This window comes from Melozone crissalis, unplaced genomic scaffold, assembly GCF_028551555.1.
Source record: "Melozone crissalis strain CALT ecotype California unplaced genomic scaffold, PUWL_Pcris_2 ptg000068l_1, whole genome shotgun sequence".
Taxonomy (NCBI): Eukaryota; Metazoa; Chordata; class Aves; order Passeriformes; family Passerellidae; genus Melozone; species Melozone crissalis.
The window spans coordinates 5,240,229-5,256,986 of NW_026535846.1; the positions used below are offsets into that span (position 1 = coordinate 5,240,229).

Below are 16,758 nucleotides of genomic sequence, written 5' to 3' on the forward strand. Positions count from 1 at the left end.
TATTTAGCTGGAAAATTGGAAATAATAAAGTGTGTCCATTGTTCATATGCTGTTCTAGAGCAGATTTTCCACTGATGCTGCAGTGCAGGGGAGGCTTTAAAATTAAAATGTGTTACTTTTTAGTTCTAAAAATACTCCTCTCGTGGGAGGAGTGGAAGTTTTGTGCAGGAGATGAATGACACGGACTGGGTGGATATTTCCTTCGTGTTGTAATACTCCTTCTGGATTTTTGGTGTAGCCGTGAACCCTCCAAAAAGCTGAATTTTTGCAGTTTGTGTGGCTGTGGGGCAGCAGAGCTGTGCAGAGGATGGTGATCCTGGTGAGTTCAGAGCAGCAGTGGTTCTGTGGCATCCTATTCATGATGGGAAAATGCAATTTTGGCAGAACTCACTAGAAACAATCATTCCTGTTGTGTTGAGAGCTGGGAGATGCTCCATGTCTTCACAGACCAAGTAAGGCCAACTAAACAATATTTATTGAGCTCATTAGAGACCCAGTTAATTGACTTTGTGTGGGTTTCTAGCAGTTTATATTTCAGACACCCAGCTATCCAAACAGCCAGAATTCTGTTCCCTTCATGGGGTGTTGGTGGCCATTCCAGAGCTGCTGAGGTTTGCACCATAATGGCAAAAATGGAACTGTGACAGAAATAGCAGAGCACTGAATGGAGTGAGGAGGAAAAACAGCATCCTAAAAATAACCAGAATTATTAGAACCCATCCATTCTCTGTTTTGAAGGACAAAACATGACTAACACTGTTGTGCTGCATTTCGTGCAACTGGTTTCTTGAGGGTGGTGTTTTCACACTGTTGTTCTGCTGAGCTTTTTCTGGAGTTATTTCTGGTTCTTTCATGATTTGGAATTAATGGGAGCATTTTAAGGAGGGCAGTTTCATGGCTTCAGCATCAGTGCTGTTAAATGTGTCATTGCACTGCAAATACAATCAGGTGTTGAACTTGTGGGCAGTGGAGGCCAAAACTTTGGGTTGAGTAGTTATTGAATTATTTATAGTATAGTACATTTAATGTAATATAGTGTATTTTATATATTATAGTATATTTCATATAATAGAATATATTTTTATATATATAATATAGTATATTTTATAAATAGTTATTTAATTTTTTGATCAGTGAACTAAAGCAACTTGACTCTGTTAAACTGTGTCTAAAGCCACTGCAGAATATGTAGGAAACTCTTAAAATAGTGTATATTTACTAAATCCCAAGAGGGATGGAACAATGGTGTCATTCCAGAATTTCATCTCAATTTTCATTTTAAGATGCTCCTATGTTCAAATAAGCTTTCAGAATTAGGATGCCTGTTTTGAGTTGTGTGCAGATTTATTTAGCATGATGATTCTTTGTTTTTCTAGGTCACTAACAAGCATGTGAGTGATTCTCTCTCCTAATTCATGTGTTTGTTTAGTTTCCAGATATATTTTCCTCATGTTAATAAGTTTTAAATGTTGTTCCCTGTTGTTTGCATATGGTGTAAATCAATGTTGCTGGAGCTATAATCTGTAGTCTTTTGAGCTGTATGAATGAAGATGTTAATTTTCTGTTTCAGTGATTATTACCTTGAAACCATTCTGCTGCAGTGATCACACCAAATTTGGGTGAACAGTGGCCATGTCTCAGTGTATCACCTAAAACCAGTCTGCTCTGCAGACAGATTTTTATGCTTTTTTGGTTTATTTAAAGTATGTTGCTCTTGGGGTGCAGAACCTCATTACCAGAATATATGGGGACTGAAACCCCAGAATTTGTGTCCCTTTTTTGAAGCAGCAGCCCAGTAGATTGCAGAGCAGCAGCTCTGAAGCCATGGTTTGTGGTTGTGGGTGATAAGCTGATGTCCTGGTGTCCTCCTTGCTCAGCCAGGGGGAGCAGCTTCTGTAAGGCCTTATCTGTGCCTGACACTGCCTGCACACAAGCCAGATGCAAACCAGCTGCTCTGTGCCTGGCCCTGCATCATGTGCTGCTCAAAACATTCTGTTATGAGCAGGAAATATTGGTTTTATTATTAATTTATAATAGGTTTTGCCCCTGGGATTGGCTCAGTTGGTCAGAGCAGGGTGGTGGTAGTGCCAAGGCTGTGGGTTTGATCCCTCTATGGGTTGTTCACTTTGGAGTTGGACTCAGTGATCCTCAGGGGTCCCTCCCAACTAAAAATACTCTGTGTAATTCATTATTTATTTATTTAGTGTCCTTGCTACCTCTCCCCTCTCAGGATGATGAGTTGTGCTGTGTCTCCACAAATTTTGATTCTTTGCTGAACCCTTAATTACTTTATTACTTATTCCCAGTATCCTGTGAGTGATGTCTCCTCTCCCTTCCCTTGCTGTCACAAAGGCTCAACCTTTCCCCCTCATCCCAGCCAGTGTTTCCCTCATCCCAGCCAGTGTTTCCCCTCATCCCAGCCAGTGTTTCCCTCATCCCAGCCAGTGTTTCCCCTCATCCCAGCCAGTGTTTCCCTCATCCCAGCCAGTGTTTCCCCTCATCCCAGCCAGTGTTTCCCCTCATCCCAGCCAGTGTTTCCCCTCATCCCAGCCAGTGTTTCCCTCATCCCAGCCAGTGTTTCCCCTCATCCCAGCCAGTGTTTCCCTCATCCCAGCCAGTGTTTCCCTCATCCCAGCCAGTGTTTCCCCTCATCCCAGCCAGTGTTTCCCCTCATCCCAGCCAGTGTTTCCATCATCCCAGCCAGTGTTTCCATCATCCCAGCCAGTGTTTCCATCATCCCAGCCAGTGTTTCCCCCCCATCCCAGCCAGTGTTTCCCCTCATCCCAGCCAGTGTTTCCCTCATCCCAGCCAGTGTTTCCCTCATCCCAGCCAGTGTTTCCCCTCATCCCAGCCAGTGTTTCCCCTCATCCCAGCCAGTGTTTCCCCTCATCCCAGCCAGTGTTTCCATCATCCCAGCCAGTGTTTCCATCATCCCAGCCAGTGTTTCCATCATCCCAGCCAGTGTTTCCCCCCCATCCCAGCCAGTGTTTCCCCCCCATCCCAGCCAGTGTTTCCCCTTATTCCAGCCAGTTTCCCCCATTCCAACCAGTGTTTCTTCCCCCATCCCAAGCAGTTCCCCCCATTCCCCCCATTCCAACCAGTGTTTCTTCCCCCCATTCCAAGCAATGTTTCCCTCATCCCAAGCAGTGTTTCCCCTAATTCCAGCCAGTATTTCCCTCATCCCACAACCAGTGTTCCCCCCCATTCCACCCAGTGTTTTCCCCATCCCACAACCAGTGTTTCCCCCCACTCCAACCAGTGTTTCTCTCCATTTCTCCCCATTCCAAGCAGTGTTCCCCTCCATCCCAACCAGTGTTTCACCTATTCCAGACAGTTTCCCCCATCCCAAGCAGTGTTCCCCCCATCCCAACCAGCATTTCCCCCCACTCCAACCAGTGTTTCCTCTTATTCCAACCAGTATTTTCCCCCATTCCAGGCAGTGTTTTCTCCCCCATCCTAAGCAGTGTTTTCTCCCCTCTCCAAGCAGTGTTTTCCCCCATTCCAGGCAGTGTTCCCCCCATCCCAACCAGTGTTCCCCCATCTCACAACCAGCATTCCTTCCCCCCATCCCAAGCAGTATTTTCCCCCATCCCAAGCAGTTTTTCCCCCTATCCCAACCAGCATTTCCCCCATTCCAACCAGCATTTCCCCCATCCCACAACCTGTTTCTCCCCCATTCCCAGCCAGTGTTTCTCCCCCATTCCCAGCCAGTGTTTCCCCCGTTCCAACCAGTGTTTCCCCTTACTCCAAGCAGTGTTTCCCCCCATTCCAGCCAGTTTTTCCCATTCCAAGCAGTGTTTCTTCCCCCACTCCAACCAGTGTTTCCCCCCATTCCCCCATTCCAAGCAGTTTCCTCCCCAATTCCAAGCAGTGTTTCCTCCCCATCTCAACCAGTGTTTCCCCCCATTCCAAGTAATATTTCCCCCATCCCAAGCATTTTCCCCCATGTTCCAACCAATATTTCTTCCCTCCATCCCAGCCAATGTTTGCCCCATTTCAATCAGTATTTCCCCCCGTCCCCCCCCATTCCAAGCAGTGTTTCCCTCATCCCAACCAGTGTTCCCTCATTCCACAACCTGTGTGTCCCCTTATTCCAACCAGTATTTCCCCCCACTGAAGCTAGTGTTTCCCTCCCTCCAACCAATGTTTCCCTCCATTCCCCCCATCCCAAGCAGTTCCCCCCATCCCCCCCACTCTAACCAGTGTTTCTTCCCCCCCTTCCAACCAATGTTTCCCCCTATTCCAACCAGTGTTTCCCTCACTCCAAGCAGCATTTCCCCCCATTCCTAACCAGTGTTTCCCCCCATTCCTAACCAGTGTTTCCCCCCATTCACAACCAGTGTTCCCCCCAATGTTTCCCCCATCCCACAAGAAGTATTTCCCCAATTCCAAGCAGTGTTTCTTCCCCCCACACCAACCAGTATTTCCCCCATCCCAACCAGTATTCCCCAGTAAATGATCTCTGCCAGGTGACTCCTCCAGCTTCACTGTGTGACATTCTTGATGAACTCTTCCTGTGATTCCTTTTTGGCAGCCCTAATGCAAAGGCCTTTGTTCTCCCTGTGTTCTGTTTCTGACCAGTTCGGCAATACCTGCTACTGCAACTCCGTCTTGCAGGCCCTGTACTTTTGTCGGCCCTTTCGGGAAAAGGTTTTGGCCTACAAGGTGCAGCCTCGAAAGAAGGAAAGCCTCCTGACCTGCCTCTCTGATCTCTTCAACAGTATTGCCACACAAAAGAAGAAGGTGGGGGTCATCCCACCCAAGAAATTTATTTCCCGCTTGAGGAAGGAAAATGGTAAATGAGGAAATGGTTTTTAAATGTGTTTTTAAGGATGTAAAATGTTAAATTCAGGGGTTTTTTTTGAGTAAAAATTGTCAAGTTTGGACAGGTTTCTTGGAGATTTTTATGGTGTGAAGTTCACCACCTGTGTGCTTGTCCTGTCTCAGTGTCTGTGTTTCTGGACTTGCACATGTCCAGATATTCCACCCTGGCATGGTGCTCCCTAGAGGAACAAAGCACACTGCAGGTCCTTGCTCTCATGAACTCTCACAGGAGACCCAGCTGTGACAGTGTTCACAGGGGTCTGAGGATGAGGGAAGAGATGAGGATCTGACTCCATGTTTCAGAAGGCTGATTTATTATTTTATAATACATATTACATTAAAACTATACTAAAAAAATAGAAGAAAAGGTTTCATTAGAAGGCTGGCTAAGAATAGAAAGGAAAGGAATGATAACAAAAGCTTCTGTCTCGGACAGAGAGTTTAAGCCAGCTGACTGTGATTGGCCATTAATTACAAACAACTCTATGAGACCAATCCCAGATGCACCTGTTGCATTCCACAGCAGCAGATAACCATTGTTTACATTTTGTTCCTGAGGCCTCTCAGCTTCTCAGGAGGAAGAATCCTAAGGAAAAATCTTTATAAAAGATGTATGCAACACCCAGCCACTCACAGCCTGTTCCCTTGCATTTGTGGCAGGATGAATTCCTCAGGATCAGAACTCCTGGTTATTTCCCAGGGCTGTTTGGTGAGGACATTTCTAGCTGTTGATTTCTCCTCTCTGCTTGAACTTGAAAAGATAACAAACTTCCAGTAGGGGATTTTTGCCCCTTGGTGCTGGATTTAATGAACCAGTGGCCCAAGGCAACACATCTGAATTTCTTTATTCCTCTCCCTTTCCAAAGAAAAGAAGAAAAAAAAACCACAAAAAGCCCCAAACCAATCATGGTTTTTTCAGTTCTAAGAAATGGCCAAGCTAAGTTTTCTTAATGATATTTTTCAGCTGTTTGTTTCTTGCAACCTGAGGATAATCATTGAGAGAACAACAAAGTGCAATTCTCCCCAAACTCACCAGAGCTGTGTAACAGGGGAGAGGAGGGAAGGGAATAAACCACAGTGACCTGGTGTTGGGAAGTGTCTGTAGTTGTTCACTCTCCTCCTGTCTCCCTTTCCAGAATTATTTGATAATTACATGCAGCAGGATGCACACGAATTCCTGAACTACCTACTGAACACTATTGCTGACTTGCTGCAAGAGGAGAAGAAGCAGGAGAAGCAGAATGGGAAGCTCCAGAATGGCAGCATTGAGAGTGAAGAAGGAGACAAGGCTGATCTGACGTGGGTCCATGAAATCTTCCAAGGAACACTAACCAATGAAACCAGATGTCTTAACTGTGAGGCTGTACGTGCACCACCAAACCACTCCTCCTTAGCTTGCTCCCAGCTCCTGGATTGGTTTCCCTAACACTGAGCACCCTTTTTCATTCATTAGGGTAGATGAAATTGCACTGTCTCTATTAAAATATGGAGCATAGCCTATTTTAGGACTCTATGTTCAAACCAGTGCTCATTAAGGTATGTTGCCCAGAAAAAGCCCAGTGTTTTCCCTGTTTCTCCTCCCTGTTTCCATTGAGGCAGCTGCACTTGGCTGACCCAAGCTGCCTTTTTGTCCCCATGTTATTCCCTGTGTCAGTGGCTGAGAGTTTATGTTGTGTTCCTACATGAGAGTTGCTCTTAATTTAACTCTGGCATGAACTGAGTTGCTTGAACTGGAATTCTGTGCTTGGTGCTGGTCGTTGGCCACTCTGTTTGAGAGCAAAAGTGGCATGAAGTCTGGAATTAGAACCACAGCACCTTCAGACCAGAGATTTGTAGTTTGTCATATGCTCTGATTTAATAGTGCTAAAAAAAAATGAAAACCCAGATGGGGAGAGAAATAAAAAACCCAAGAAGTGATTACAACAGAAAAGACTGCTCTTGGCATTTAAAATCTAAAGTTATGGCTATGTGGTGAGGAGAAGCTCTAAAAATGACATTAATAGGATTCTGTCTCAAGGTTTTTGCAGTGAAATGTGACTGTTCCACAAATGGAAGGATGGTTTTCCTCCCTGCTAACCCATTTAATTGAGGAGCCATCTGCCTGTTTCTGCCTTGCCTCTGAGTATTGACTGTTACACCCTGAAATGCAGCAGAAAGCTGCAGCAGGCTGCAGAGAAAATGGAATGTGGTTAAAACCTCTCCTGTGAGAGCTCTGAGTGGTTAAACCTGGGTTTGCCAGTGAAATAATCAGAAATGCCTTCAAGTCTCAAGGGGGAAGAGATGTTTCATGAGGAAGTGTTTGGGTTTTTGTGCTTTTTTTCCATGGGTTTTTGGATTTGTTTTTTTGTTGCCTTTTTTAATGCTCCTCTACAGATTTTAACATCACATCAGACTGTTTAATCACTTGTAGTTTACCTCAAGAAAAGGCCTCTTTGTGTGCGTGTACATTTATTTTTAATCACATTGCACCACTCCAGAATTGGATAAAAGAAATCTGCCAGCTTTAAATCGTTACCAAATATCTCTTATTATTATTTTCTTTCAAGGTTAGTAGCAAAGATGAGGACTTTCTGGACCTCTCGGTTGATGTGGAACAAAATACATCAATTACACATTGTCTAAGGTAAACAGAATTCTTTGGGAAGGGAAAAAATACCTGCCCTGGTCAGAAGGAAAGAGCCTGGATTAGTTATTCTCTGTAGGCTTTGACATGAGGTAAAATATTGTGAGTTTTGGAAGGGTTCTTAGTGGGTTTCAGTAGTTAATAAATACTAGTGGTAGATAAGATTGATTTTCACTTTCTTATGTGGAGATTTGAATTTGTTACATCACACAGCCAGGCTTTATCAAAAATAAACATGCAGTGTTTGGTTTCACAATAACTTCTTGATTATTTTCATATTCTTATTGAATTTTAGTTGCCTGGCCCTGATGTTAAGGGTCAGTTTGGTTTTTCCTGGTAGACATTTGCTCCATGTGTTTGTCTGCTGGATCCAAGGCTTATCAGCTGCTTGGATATTTAATTAGCATCCAGCATCTGGCTATTTAATAGCTGATAATGGATCTCTAATTGCTGGAAGCTGAAGGATCATCCAGGCTTTGCTACTTAATGGCTGGAGATGTGAACATTTAATTTCTGCCACTAAAGAAAACATGGAAAGGCTACTGATGGAGACAAAATCCAATCACCTTCTTGCTGTTTATTACCTTTCCTAGCCAGAAAATAGGCAGTTAATAGTGCAAATTCCAGATTTTTCCAGCTGAACATTGATGCTGCATCCCAGGAATGAGACAAATACACATCAGATTTCTCTGGGAGCGCCATGAATGAAAGGAGCTTCATCCTCTGTGTGTTGTTTGGGGGTTTTTTTCAGCATTTTCAGCCTGGATGCTCTGGAATATCCCTGCTTATGCCACTCTCTGATTTCCACAGGGGATTTAGTAACACTGAAACTCTATGCAGTGAATACAAATACTATTGTGAGCAGTGCCGCAGCAAACAGGAGGCACAGAAGAGGTAAGGGCCAAACATTCAGCCTGAGGGAGATGTTCTCTGTACATTTCTGGGCAAATTCTGGTGAATTCAGGCAAAGAAAAGGTGAGGTTGTCTAGGTCTGTGTTGGGTGAAGGAGAAGTGAAGAGACTGAGTAACTTAATGGCAGCCTCGTCATGAGGAGATTCATTCTGTGTTTCTCCCTGAAGAGTTTCTATCTGCTCTTTCCAGACATCCACATTTTCCCCAGTTAGCATTAATCAGCTTAAAGCCACTGGAAAACATCCCATCTGCTTTGTCTGGGAGCACTGGGTACAAAAAAAAAATCTTATTTCTCCCCTCAGACTTGGTCACAGCCAGAGCAGCAAGACAGATTTATTCCAGCTCTTTCTTCCCACTGATGGGTGAAAAATTGATGTTTTCCTGCAGTTGTTTTGCATTCAGATGTCAGTTGTGCTGTTAATAACTTGGAATAAATATTGCCTGTTGTTACTAAGAGAGAAAAAAGAGATTTTTTTATACTATCAATATTTTGGATTATATGAGATTCATTTTATGGCGCTTCCTCATAAGGAAGATATTCTTGAACAAATCTTTGTCTGGAGTGATTTGCTAACCCTTACCCTTTATTTCCCACATTCCTGTGCTCCAGAATGAGGGTGAAGAAGCTGCCCATGATCCTGGCTCTGCACTTGAAGAGGTTCAAGTACATGGACCAGCTGCACCGCTACACCAAGCTGTCCTACAGGGTGGTGTTCCCCCTGGAGCTGAGGCTCTTCAACACCTCGGGGGATGCCACCAACCCCGACAGGATGTACGACCTGGTGGCCGTGGTGGTGCACTGTGGCAGGTACCTCTGCACATCCCCTGCCTTGCCCTGCAATTCTGAGGGAATCTCTCATCCCTCTGCTGCTTTATAACACTGCTTGGTAATGCAGGAGATGGTTAGCTGGAAGTATTTTGATTTTTTTTTTAAAAAACTGTATTTTTTACTAGGTTTTTTGCTATTTTAAGTTTTATTTTAAATTTTTTACTGTCGGTTTCTCTGGGTCTGGATTGAAGGCACTTGAGGAGGTAGCTCATGTTCAGATTCAGGTGTTTATTATTTCTTATCAGTAAAACAGCCTCACAACCATGAGTTCTGCAGCTTTTCATTAGAAGGCACAAAAATGGCCAACAATCTCTTGTCACAAGGTCTTTTAAGGCTAAGCTATCCAATTAAGAAAGGACACCTGGATTATTTTCCCTTTTAACCCAATAACTGATCCCTAAAAGTCAGCAATGTAGACTTTTCTGTCTAATTACAAAACATCACCCAAACCCATGAAGAAGAAGGAAGAAGGTGAAGAAGAACAACCTGCCTCCACCCTAAAACCTCCATCTTGCTCCATATTTATTTCTATATTCTAAAACCCCAAACTGAGTTTTCCACCCTGTGACGTTACACATTTCTAACCAACTCCACACCCACAATCCCAGTGCTATCAATCAGTTTTGGAGGTTTTCTCCACAGCCTCAGGTGATTTGCAGTGTTCTCTTGTGGCTTTGTGCCTTTCAGCACAGAAAGTTAAAAATTCTCAGCATCCAGAGTTCCAACATTTTACTATTTTAAATTTTACTTTACAGGCTCAGATTTGTGATTTTGTGTCATCAGCCCAGTGGCACATCAGACAAGTTCTTTCTTTGAGCTGTAGCAAAGAATAATCATTAAAAAAAACCCCAAAACAACAAAACCCCCCACCCCTAACTCTGCTTTCCAGGAAATCTAAATGGAAGGAAAAGAAATCTTGGAAAAACACCTACTGAAATAGATTTAAATTCTATTTTTCATCTTGCTGCTGCCTAAACCCTTGAAGTTTCTTTAGAAGCTGGTGCCATCATGTGGAATAAATTGTGCACTGCTGGGTTTCTAAAATATCCTTATTTTCTTCATTAAATGTTAGTTTTAGCAGCTTCAGTTCTGCTTTTAAAAGCAAAGAGGAAAAAACTTCTAAGCATTTAGGAGAAAAAGCCCTCATGGAAGGGAAAAATATTTCTAACTGCCTTCAGGAAGTGTGAGATTTAAAATAACCAGTTATTACAGCACATACATGCTTTGAAATATCTTTGTGAGGAGAAAAATGCTAATAATGCATAGATTTAGTATAAATAAACTTCAATTCTAGATTTTTGTTATGCAATTATAGTTATATATAAATTTTATCATTTTAGGATCTCATGCAATGCATTTTCTTGGGTAGTTTTTATGTACTTACACTTACATGTTTGGATAATGGTGATTAATAATTCAGATTATTAAATGGTTTTCCTTTTTTTCCTCAAACCTTTTATCCTGTGTGGGGCTTTTAGGATTTCTGTAACTCACATGCTCTCAGTTCTTACCAGGAATTTACCAAAGGCTTGAGAAAAATGAGATTTTCTGGATATTTTGAGTTCTCAGAACTTGTTTGAAATATTTTGCACATAGGGTTTTACTTCAGTTTAAATTTAAATTAGGTTTAAATTGAAGTTTAAATTTAGTTTTATTTAGTTGCCCTAAACAAAGGGATTCCATTCTGTGAATTGGAAATTTCCACCAGAAAAGTGGGAAGAGCTCTCCCAGAAGTCAGGTTAAACCACACTGAGAACTAAAGGAATTCCTGCTGTGAAATAAAATACTTCAGAGCTGATTTAATTCAAAACTTCAATTTTAAGTCAAAATACTCAGCAGTGGTGAATGCAACACAACAGAGATTGAAATATTTTTAATTTTGGTTTTTAAAATCTGTGAATGATGATATGAAATATTTACGGCGTCGTGTGTTTTGAACATTTTAATTGGAGCAACTTGGCAAAAATCAAAAAGCCTCTCCAGGGAAAAGCTGGGCAGTGGAGCTGGGAGAGCAGAGGTGGTTTTGGGGAGGGCAGTGGCTCCTGGATAATAAATTTACAATTCCTTTTCCTGCAGTGGCCCCAACCGTGGGCACTACATCACCATCGTGAAGAGCCACGGCTTCTGGCTGCTCTTTGATGATGACATTGTAGAGGTGGGTAACAAAAGAACAACAGAACACCCCAAAACTCTCATTGCAGCCCAATTTTAGGCTCCTCTCCATTGCTAACTTGCATTTCCTTCCTGCATTTAAGAGCTTCTCATTTTTTTTGAGTCACTTTTCACCAACAAATTGTAGAAAAAAGATATTTTTAGTGATGATGTTGAAACAGCTCAAGCAAATTTTTCCTTTTCTGCCAACATATCTGTAAAGGCTGATATCCACAATATTTATACCTGCATGGATTTCACCTAATTATTAAGCAAATATCAAACAGTAGAACAAATGCCACAGCAGAGCTGCTTTTTGTAAAGATGAAAATGCTTTGCTTGTCTTGGAGATCCTGTGGTCAAGGCCTGATGAAGTGTCTAAATAGCAAAATCCATGCTTGTGTTGAAATAAAATTGTAGGACATTCCCCATTTTTAATTGTTTTTTAATCTGTGCATGGCTTTGAGCATCAGGAGTGACTCTTCAGTGTGTGTGGCTGTGAGCAGTTCTCTTTTTCCAATTTTTTATATTTTTGGGGTCATTTTCCTCTGTTTCTGTCATAGAAACAGAAACATTTTCCAAGTACAGAATTTTGTCACCTAATTTGGAAATAGTGTTCACCCCAATATTTTAAAATGCAAGTGTTATCTGTATTTTCCATCCAGGAGATGAACTTCACATTTTAAAAGATGTAAAATAACCATCCTCTTATTCTGTATTTGTTTTCTATCAGTCACTTCTATGTTGTATCTTCATTTTTAGTGCAAAACCAAATTTCTGGATATCTGCAAGCACTGTTGACACTTCCATAGATGTGCCAAAAATGGCTTTTAAATGTGTGCTGTTATTGGGCAGTAAATCCAAGGAGCTGTCATGTAGTTCTTCTCTTCTGGGAAAAAACCCACATTTTTTCCCTTTATGTTGCTTTTCTATCTTTAATTCTGGCTTGCTTTTGGTTTTCAAGTTCATCTTTTGTAGATTTTTTTTTAAATGCTGTAAAACCAAAGCTCTTTGGAGGGTTTAAATTCTGGGTGTGGCCACCTAACCAAACAGGTTTGAAAAGGTGAGTGCAAAGCTCTTGCTCACAAATATTGCAGCTGAAAACCCAGGAAAAGCCTTTTCTCCCTGAAATACAAAAAGCTTTCTTGCATTTTTGGCAAGTGATGTGAGTGAACAGCTCCAAACTGCAAACAGGAAGGAGTTTGTCCTCATTACCCACTAAATGTCAGCAGTGGGGAAGGCAGATTTATTTGTCTGTTAGGATTTCATGGGAGGGCCGACTCTCAATTAAATTGGAGATTGATGATCCCCAAACATCCTGCAGCATATGGGGGAAACAGCAAATCCAAGGGACAGCTCAGTCCAAGGGGGATCCTGAGCCAAAAATGGGCAGAGAAAGCTGAGCCAATGATCTGGGGCTGATTTGGGTTTGACATTTGTCACAGAGCAGCCAGTGCCAGAATTTACCTGGAAACTCCACCCTTGAAACTGAGGGCAGGCACAGAATGGCTCTGCTTAAAAAATCCCTCAGGAATTTGAATGCTGGGCTGCATTTGGTTTAAAGAGCCAGAATAGATGTCTGGAAATGAGCAAATCTCAGTTCATAACAAACATTTTTAATGCCAGGTGAGGTTGCAGAATCCTCAGAGTTGTAGCTTTAGAGTAACAGCATCCACTGGTAGTTACTCTACAGTTACAACTGGGTTAAACTATATCTGGTCAGTAAGAATGGGAAGAATAGAATCTGTATAATCCCCTTTCAGCTCCACTCTGTTTTCTGTGCATAGTGAAATTAAAGGAGGAAGTCAGTTTTGCTGTGCTGAAACTAAAAATATCTGAGGCATGAATTAATATGGATCAAATGTTTGAGTTGCATTCAGGATGAGTAGTGGAAATAGGCTTGATTGCATGGCAAGTGAGCTGGCACTTAAAATAAAACATGTTTGACTTGTCTGCTAAATATACTGCAGGAGCAGAGGAGTGTTCTTTCACTAGATTTCTGTTAAAATGTGCCTCTAACAGCCTGTAGTAACGTTATGTTAATAAATGGTGTGAAAATGCAGCAGCCTCAGCAGGGGATTTCAGCTTCCCCTCACTCCTTGAATGGAGAAAAGACAAAAATCTGTTTGGGGGGTTTATTTCCCATCTAATTTTTTAAGAGAATGTGTTTAACAAAGCCCTTCAAGAGAGAATTTCTGCAGTTGATGCATCCTCTGAAAACTCCTGTCTGCTTTTTTTGTGCTGGGAAAAGGCTGCTCCCAGCTCAGTGCTGTTTGGCAGTGCTGCTGAGCTCGTGGTGATGCCAAAATCTGCTCAGGGAGCAGAGATCTCCCCTTCTCCAAGTGGCTTCTGCAGCTTTCTTTTTTATTATTTGCTTTTCTTTTAAGGTGTAATCACAGGTTGGTCTCTGCTCCTCCTGAGCAGGGCAGGTGTTCAACCCAGAGCTTCTTGTGTTTGCAACATTTCTTTACTTCCTCAGCTTTGTTCCTTGGGAGTAAAAGGAAACTTGAGGCTCATCTCCTCCTCAGCCTCTCATTTCTGTGCATCCAGAGTCCTAAAGGGATTAAAAAACTCCATCCCAGTGGAGTGCTGAGCAGCACAGGTGCCTGGGAATGTTTTATTATTTATTTATGCTCACTGATGGGAAGCCAGTTGTGCTTAGGACCTGAACCACAACATCTTTAAAAACCCTCTAAAATTCCCTCCAGTTGCTGCTTGGAGTATGAGAGCAAAGCAGCTTTTCTGCACATAATCCCAACTTGAAATACAAGCAGATTTTAATTCTATTAGTACAGCAAATCATAATTTTTCTTAAGACACAAACCTTGTGATAATGCTCCAGGCTTTGCTTGGTAGGAAAGCTCTTTTATGACCAAAAACCATAATTAGATGAGATCCACAGAGCTCATGAAGCATTTACAGGACTTTTCTCCTTAAAGGGGTCACAATAACTTTGAAACCTGGACTTATTTTAGCTAAATTTTCAATCTGCACATCTGTACAAAAACCTTCTTGCCTGATTAGTGACTGATTTTTTTTTAAATTATAAAATAATTTAATTATAAAATACTCAGGCAAGGTAGCACCAGCATGAGAAAAGCAAATATAAAAATGTCATGTAGTCCTTTAAGGATCCATTTTCATGGATCACTTGTTTTTGTAGTCCAGCTTAGGACTGCACCCCTTCTGAGAAGTTTACTATTTCATCCTCATTTCCTGTTTTTTTCAGTAGTCAGTAAGTTATTAAGTGGGAAAAATGTTTTGTTGGATTGAATGATGTTGGAGTGTCACCATGTCACCACAGCTGGGAATAATGGTTTATCTGGGAAGAGGCTTTTAGGGTGGTGATATGATTGAAGCTAATTAAAACTTCCATTCATTTTCAGAAAATTGACGCCCAGGCCATTGAAGAATTCTATGGGTTAACATCAGACATTTCCAAAAACTCTGAGTCTGGATATATCCTGTTCTACCAGTCCAGGGACTGACAGGAGACACAAAGGATGGACACAAGGAACAAGGGATCAAGCTTTGTCCAGGTGGACGCTGTGTGTGCCAGCAGAGCAGCTCCTCGTGGTGCTGTAGGACCAGGACAGACCCAGGGGAGGGCAGAGCTCCCTCCTACCCCTGTGGAGGATTAGTGCTGAACTGCCCTAACAAGAAGAGCTTTTGTTCCAGTTTTCTTTCTGGGCTTTTTTTGGGTTTTTTTTTTTTTTTTTACGTGCTATCTTCCAAAATCTGTGTTACCTCTACTTGAAACCCGGCTGCTTATTTGTTCATGAACTCAAGAAGAGATTTCAAAGTAGCATTGTAGGATTTTTACCATTGAAAGTTGGCCTGAGGCTATACCTTGGTTTCTGCCATCGTTTTTCTGTATTTTAGCAGAATGATTTCAATATTCAGTGTCAGCTGAAGGCATATTTTAGGATATGAGCAGCAGCTGCTTGCTGGATATTTTTGGTGACTCAGACTTGAGAAGCAGTACAAAGCTAAGACATATTGGAAATGTCAAGTCTGTAATTTTTATAAAGAAAAAGCAGACAAACCCTTCTCTCTGCAGCATTGTAAACCTCTCCATTGTGCATTCTCTTGGGTTTAGAGAACACTAACAGCACTGCTTCTTTTTGTACTCTTCTTTGTGCTGTTCTGTTCCTCCTGCAGAAGGCAGAGAGGTGTCTCCACAGCCAGCCTCTGCTGCTGTGCATTTTCCTTTGCAAGCAGCAGCTTTGCCTCCAGTTGCTGCAGGTTCCAGGGGAGCAGAGCAGCCCTGAGCTGTCAAAGACCATCTCTGCTGTAGAAAAGTTGGGAATTCCAGCCTTTCTTGGAGCTGTTGCATAAACCAAAAGTGCCCTCATTCTGAAGCAGGATCTGTTCCACATTTCACTCAATTCCAAGCAAACTGATGCAAGTTGCATTTTGAATCTATGCTAATCCACAGAAACAGCACCAGTTGGGAAGGGTTGGCCAAGGGAAGGTGTTTAGGGAACTAATCCAGGAGTTCTGAGTCTTCAGGGTGATGAACAGTGAGAAGGAAAACCAACCAACCCAGCAGACATGACCTGGTCAGTGTTGAGCCATTGCTGGTGATGTTTTTCTCCATCTGGGAATCATAACCCCCCTAAAATGCTTCTGATTGTTTTACCTCTCTAGGCCTTGCTTCCCAGGGGAGATGGTTGGTCTGTTGAAGACTGAAATGAAGCAATTATCTGTTATGTGTGTATATTCTAATCTCAAGGATAACTAGGAAGAAAAGACTAAAGAAGTTGGTGAGAAATCTCAGAAAATCTTGTGCAAGTTTCTTTTGGAGAAGTGCTGTTGCTGTGCCAAAGCCTGTCACAGCTGGCTCCAGCCTCCCAGTGGGAATGTGTCCTGCTGGGTCCCTGAGTGTGGCTGTCACAGCCCCTCATCTGTCCCCAGTGCTTGTTGTTCTTGAGGATCTTTAACTTATGCAATTCTGTGGCTTGTGCAGGATATTCAGTATTTTACCAAAACACTGTCCTCAGGAAAGCAGCATCTCCCAGCTCCTCGTGCTGCCTGTGTCTGTTCCTTCCTCTCATGACCACAAAGGTGATGTTTAGCAATTAACTCCTGCCTTCAAAATGCAAATGAACCTTTGCCATTGTATTCCAGCTGGGTGCAGCTTCCGTTCTCCTGGCACATCTCTTCCAGAAGATAAAATACGGACATTGGGTTTTTTAATTCTTTTTTATTATACAGAGTACTGTCATTTTAAGAGACACATTCAACAGCAGCAAATGTTCTTGTCATCTTGTTATGTTGTGTGACAATTGTTCCTGGCTAAGAGTCTTCTCCCCTTCTCCACACACAAGCTGTGAGTCCTCTCCTGGTGATGCCACCAGAAGACTCTCATCACTGAGTCTTGCAAAAAATGAAAAAAAAAAGAGAGCACTGAGTTAAA

General features: G+C 42.3%; 1 protein-coding gene across 1 annotated transcript in view; it reads left to right on the forward strand.

The window, feature by feature from the left end:
• The window catches only part of LOC128946001 (ubiquitin carboxyl-terminal hydrolase 12-like), a 30,026-nt gene extending 13,808 nt beyond the window's left edge, over window positions 1-16,218 (forward strand). The window contains exons 3-9 of the mRNA XM_054289948.1: window positions 4,582-4,795; window positions 5,961-6,187; window positions 7,371-7,447; window positions 8,258-8,341; window positions 8,970-9,167; window positions 11,265-11,343; window positions 14,726-16,218. Coding sequence (XP_054145923.1) covers window positions 4,582-4,795; window positions 5,961-6,187; window positions 7,371-7,447; window positions 8,258-8,341; window positions 8,970-9,167; window positions 11,265-11,343; window positions 14,726-14,827 — 981 coding nt within the window. The 3' untranslated portion in view covers window positions 14,828-16,218. The remainder of the gene's footprint in view (window positions 1-4,581; window positions 4,796-5,960; window positions 6,188-7,370; window positions 7,448-8,257; window positions 8,342-8,969; window positions 9,168-11,264; window positions 11,344-14,725) is intronic.
• The last annotated feature ends 540 nt before the right edge of the window (window positions 16,219-16,758 follow it).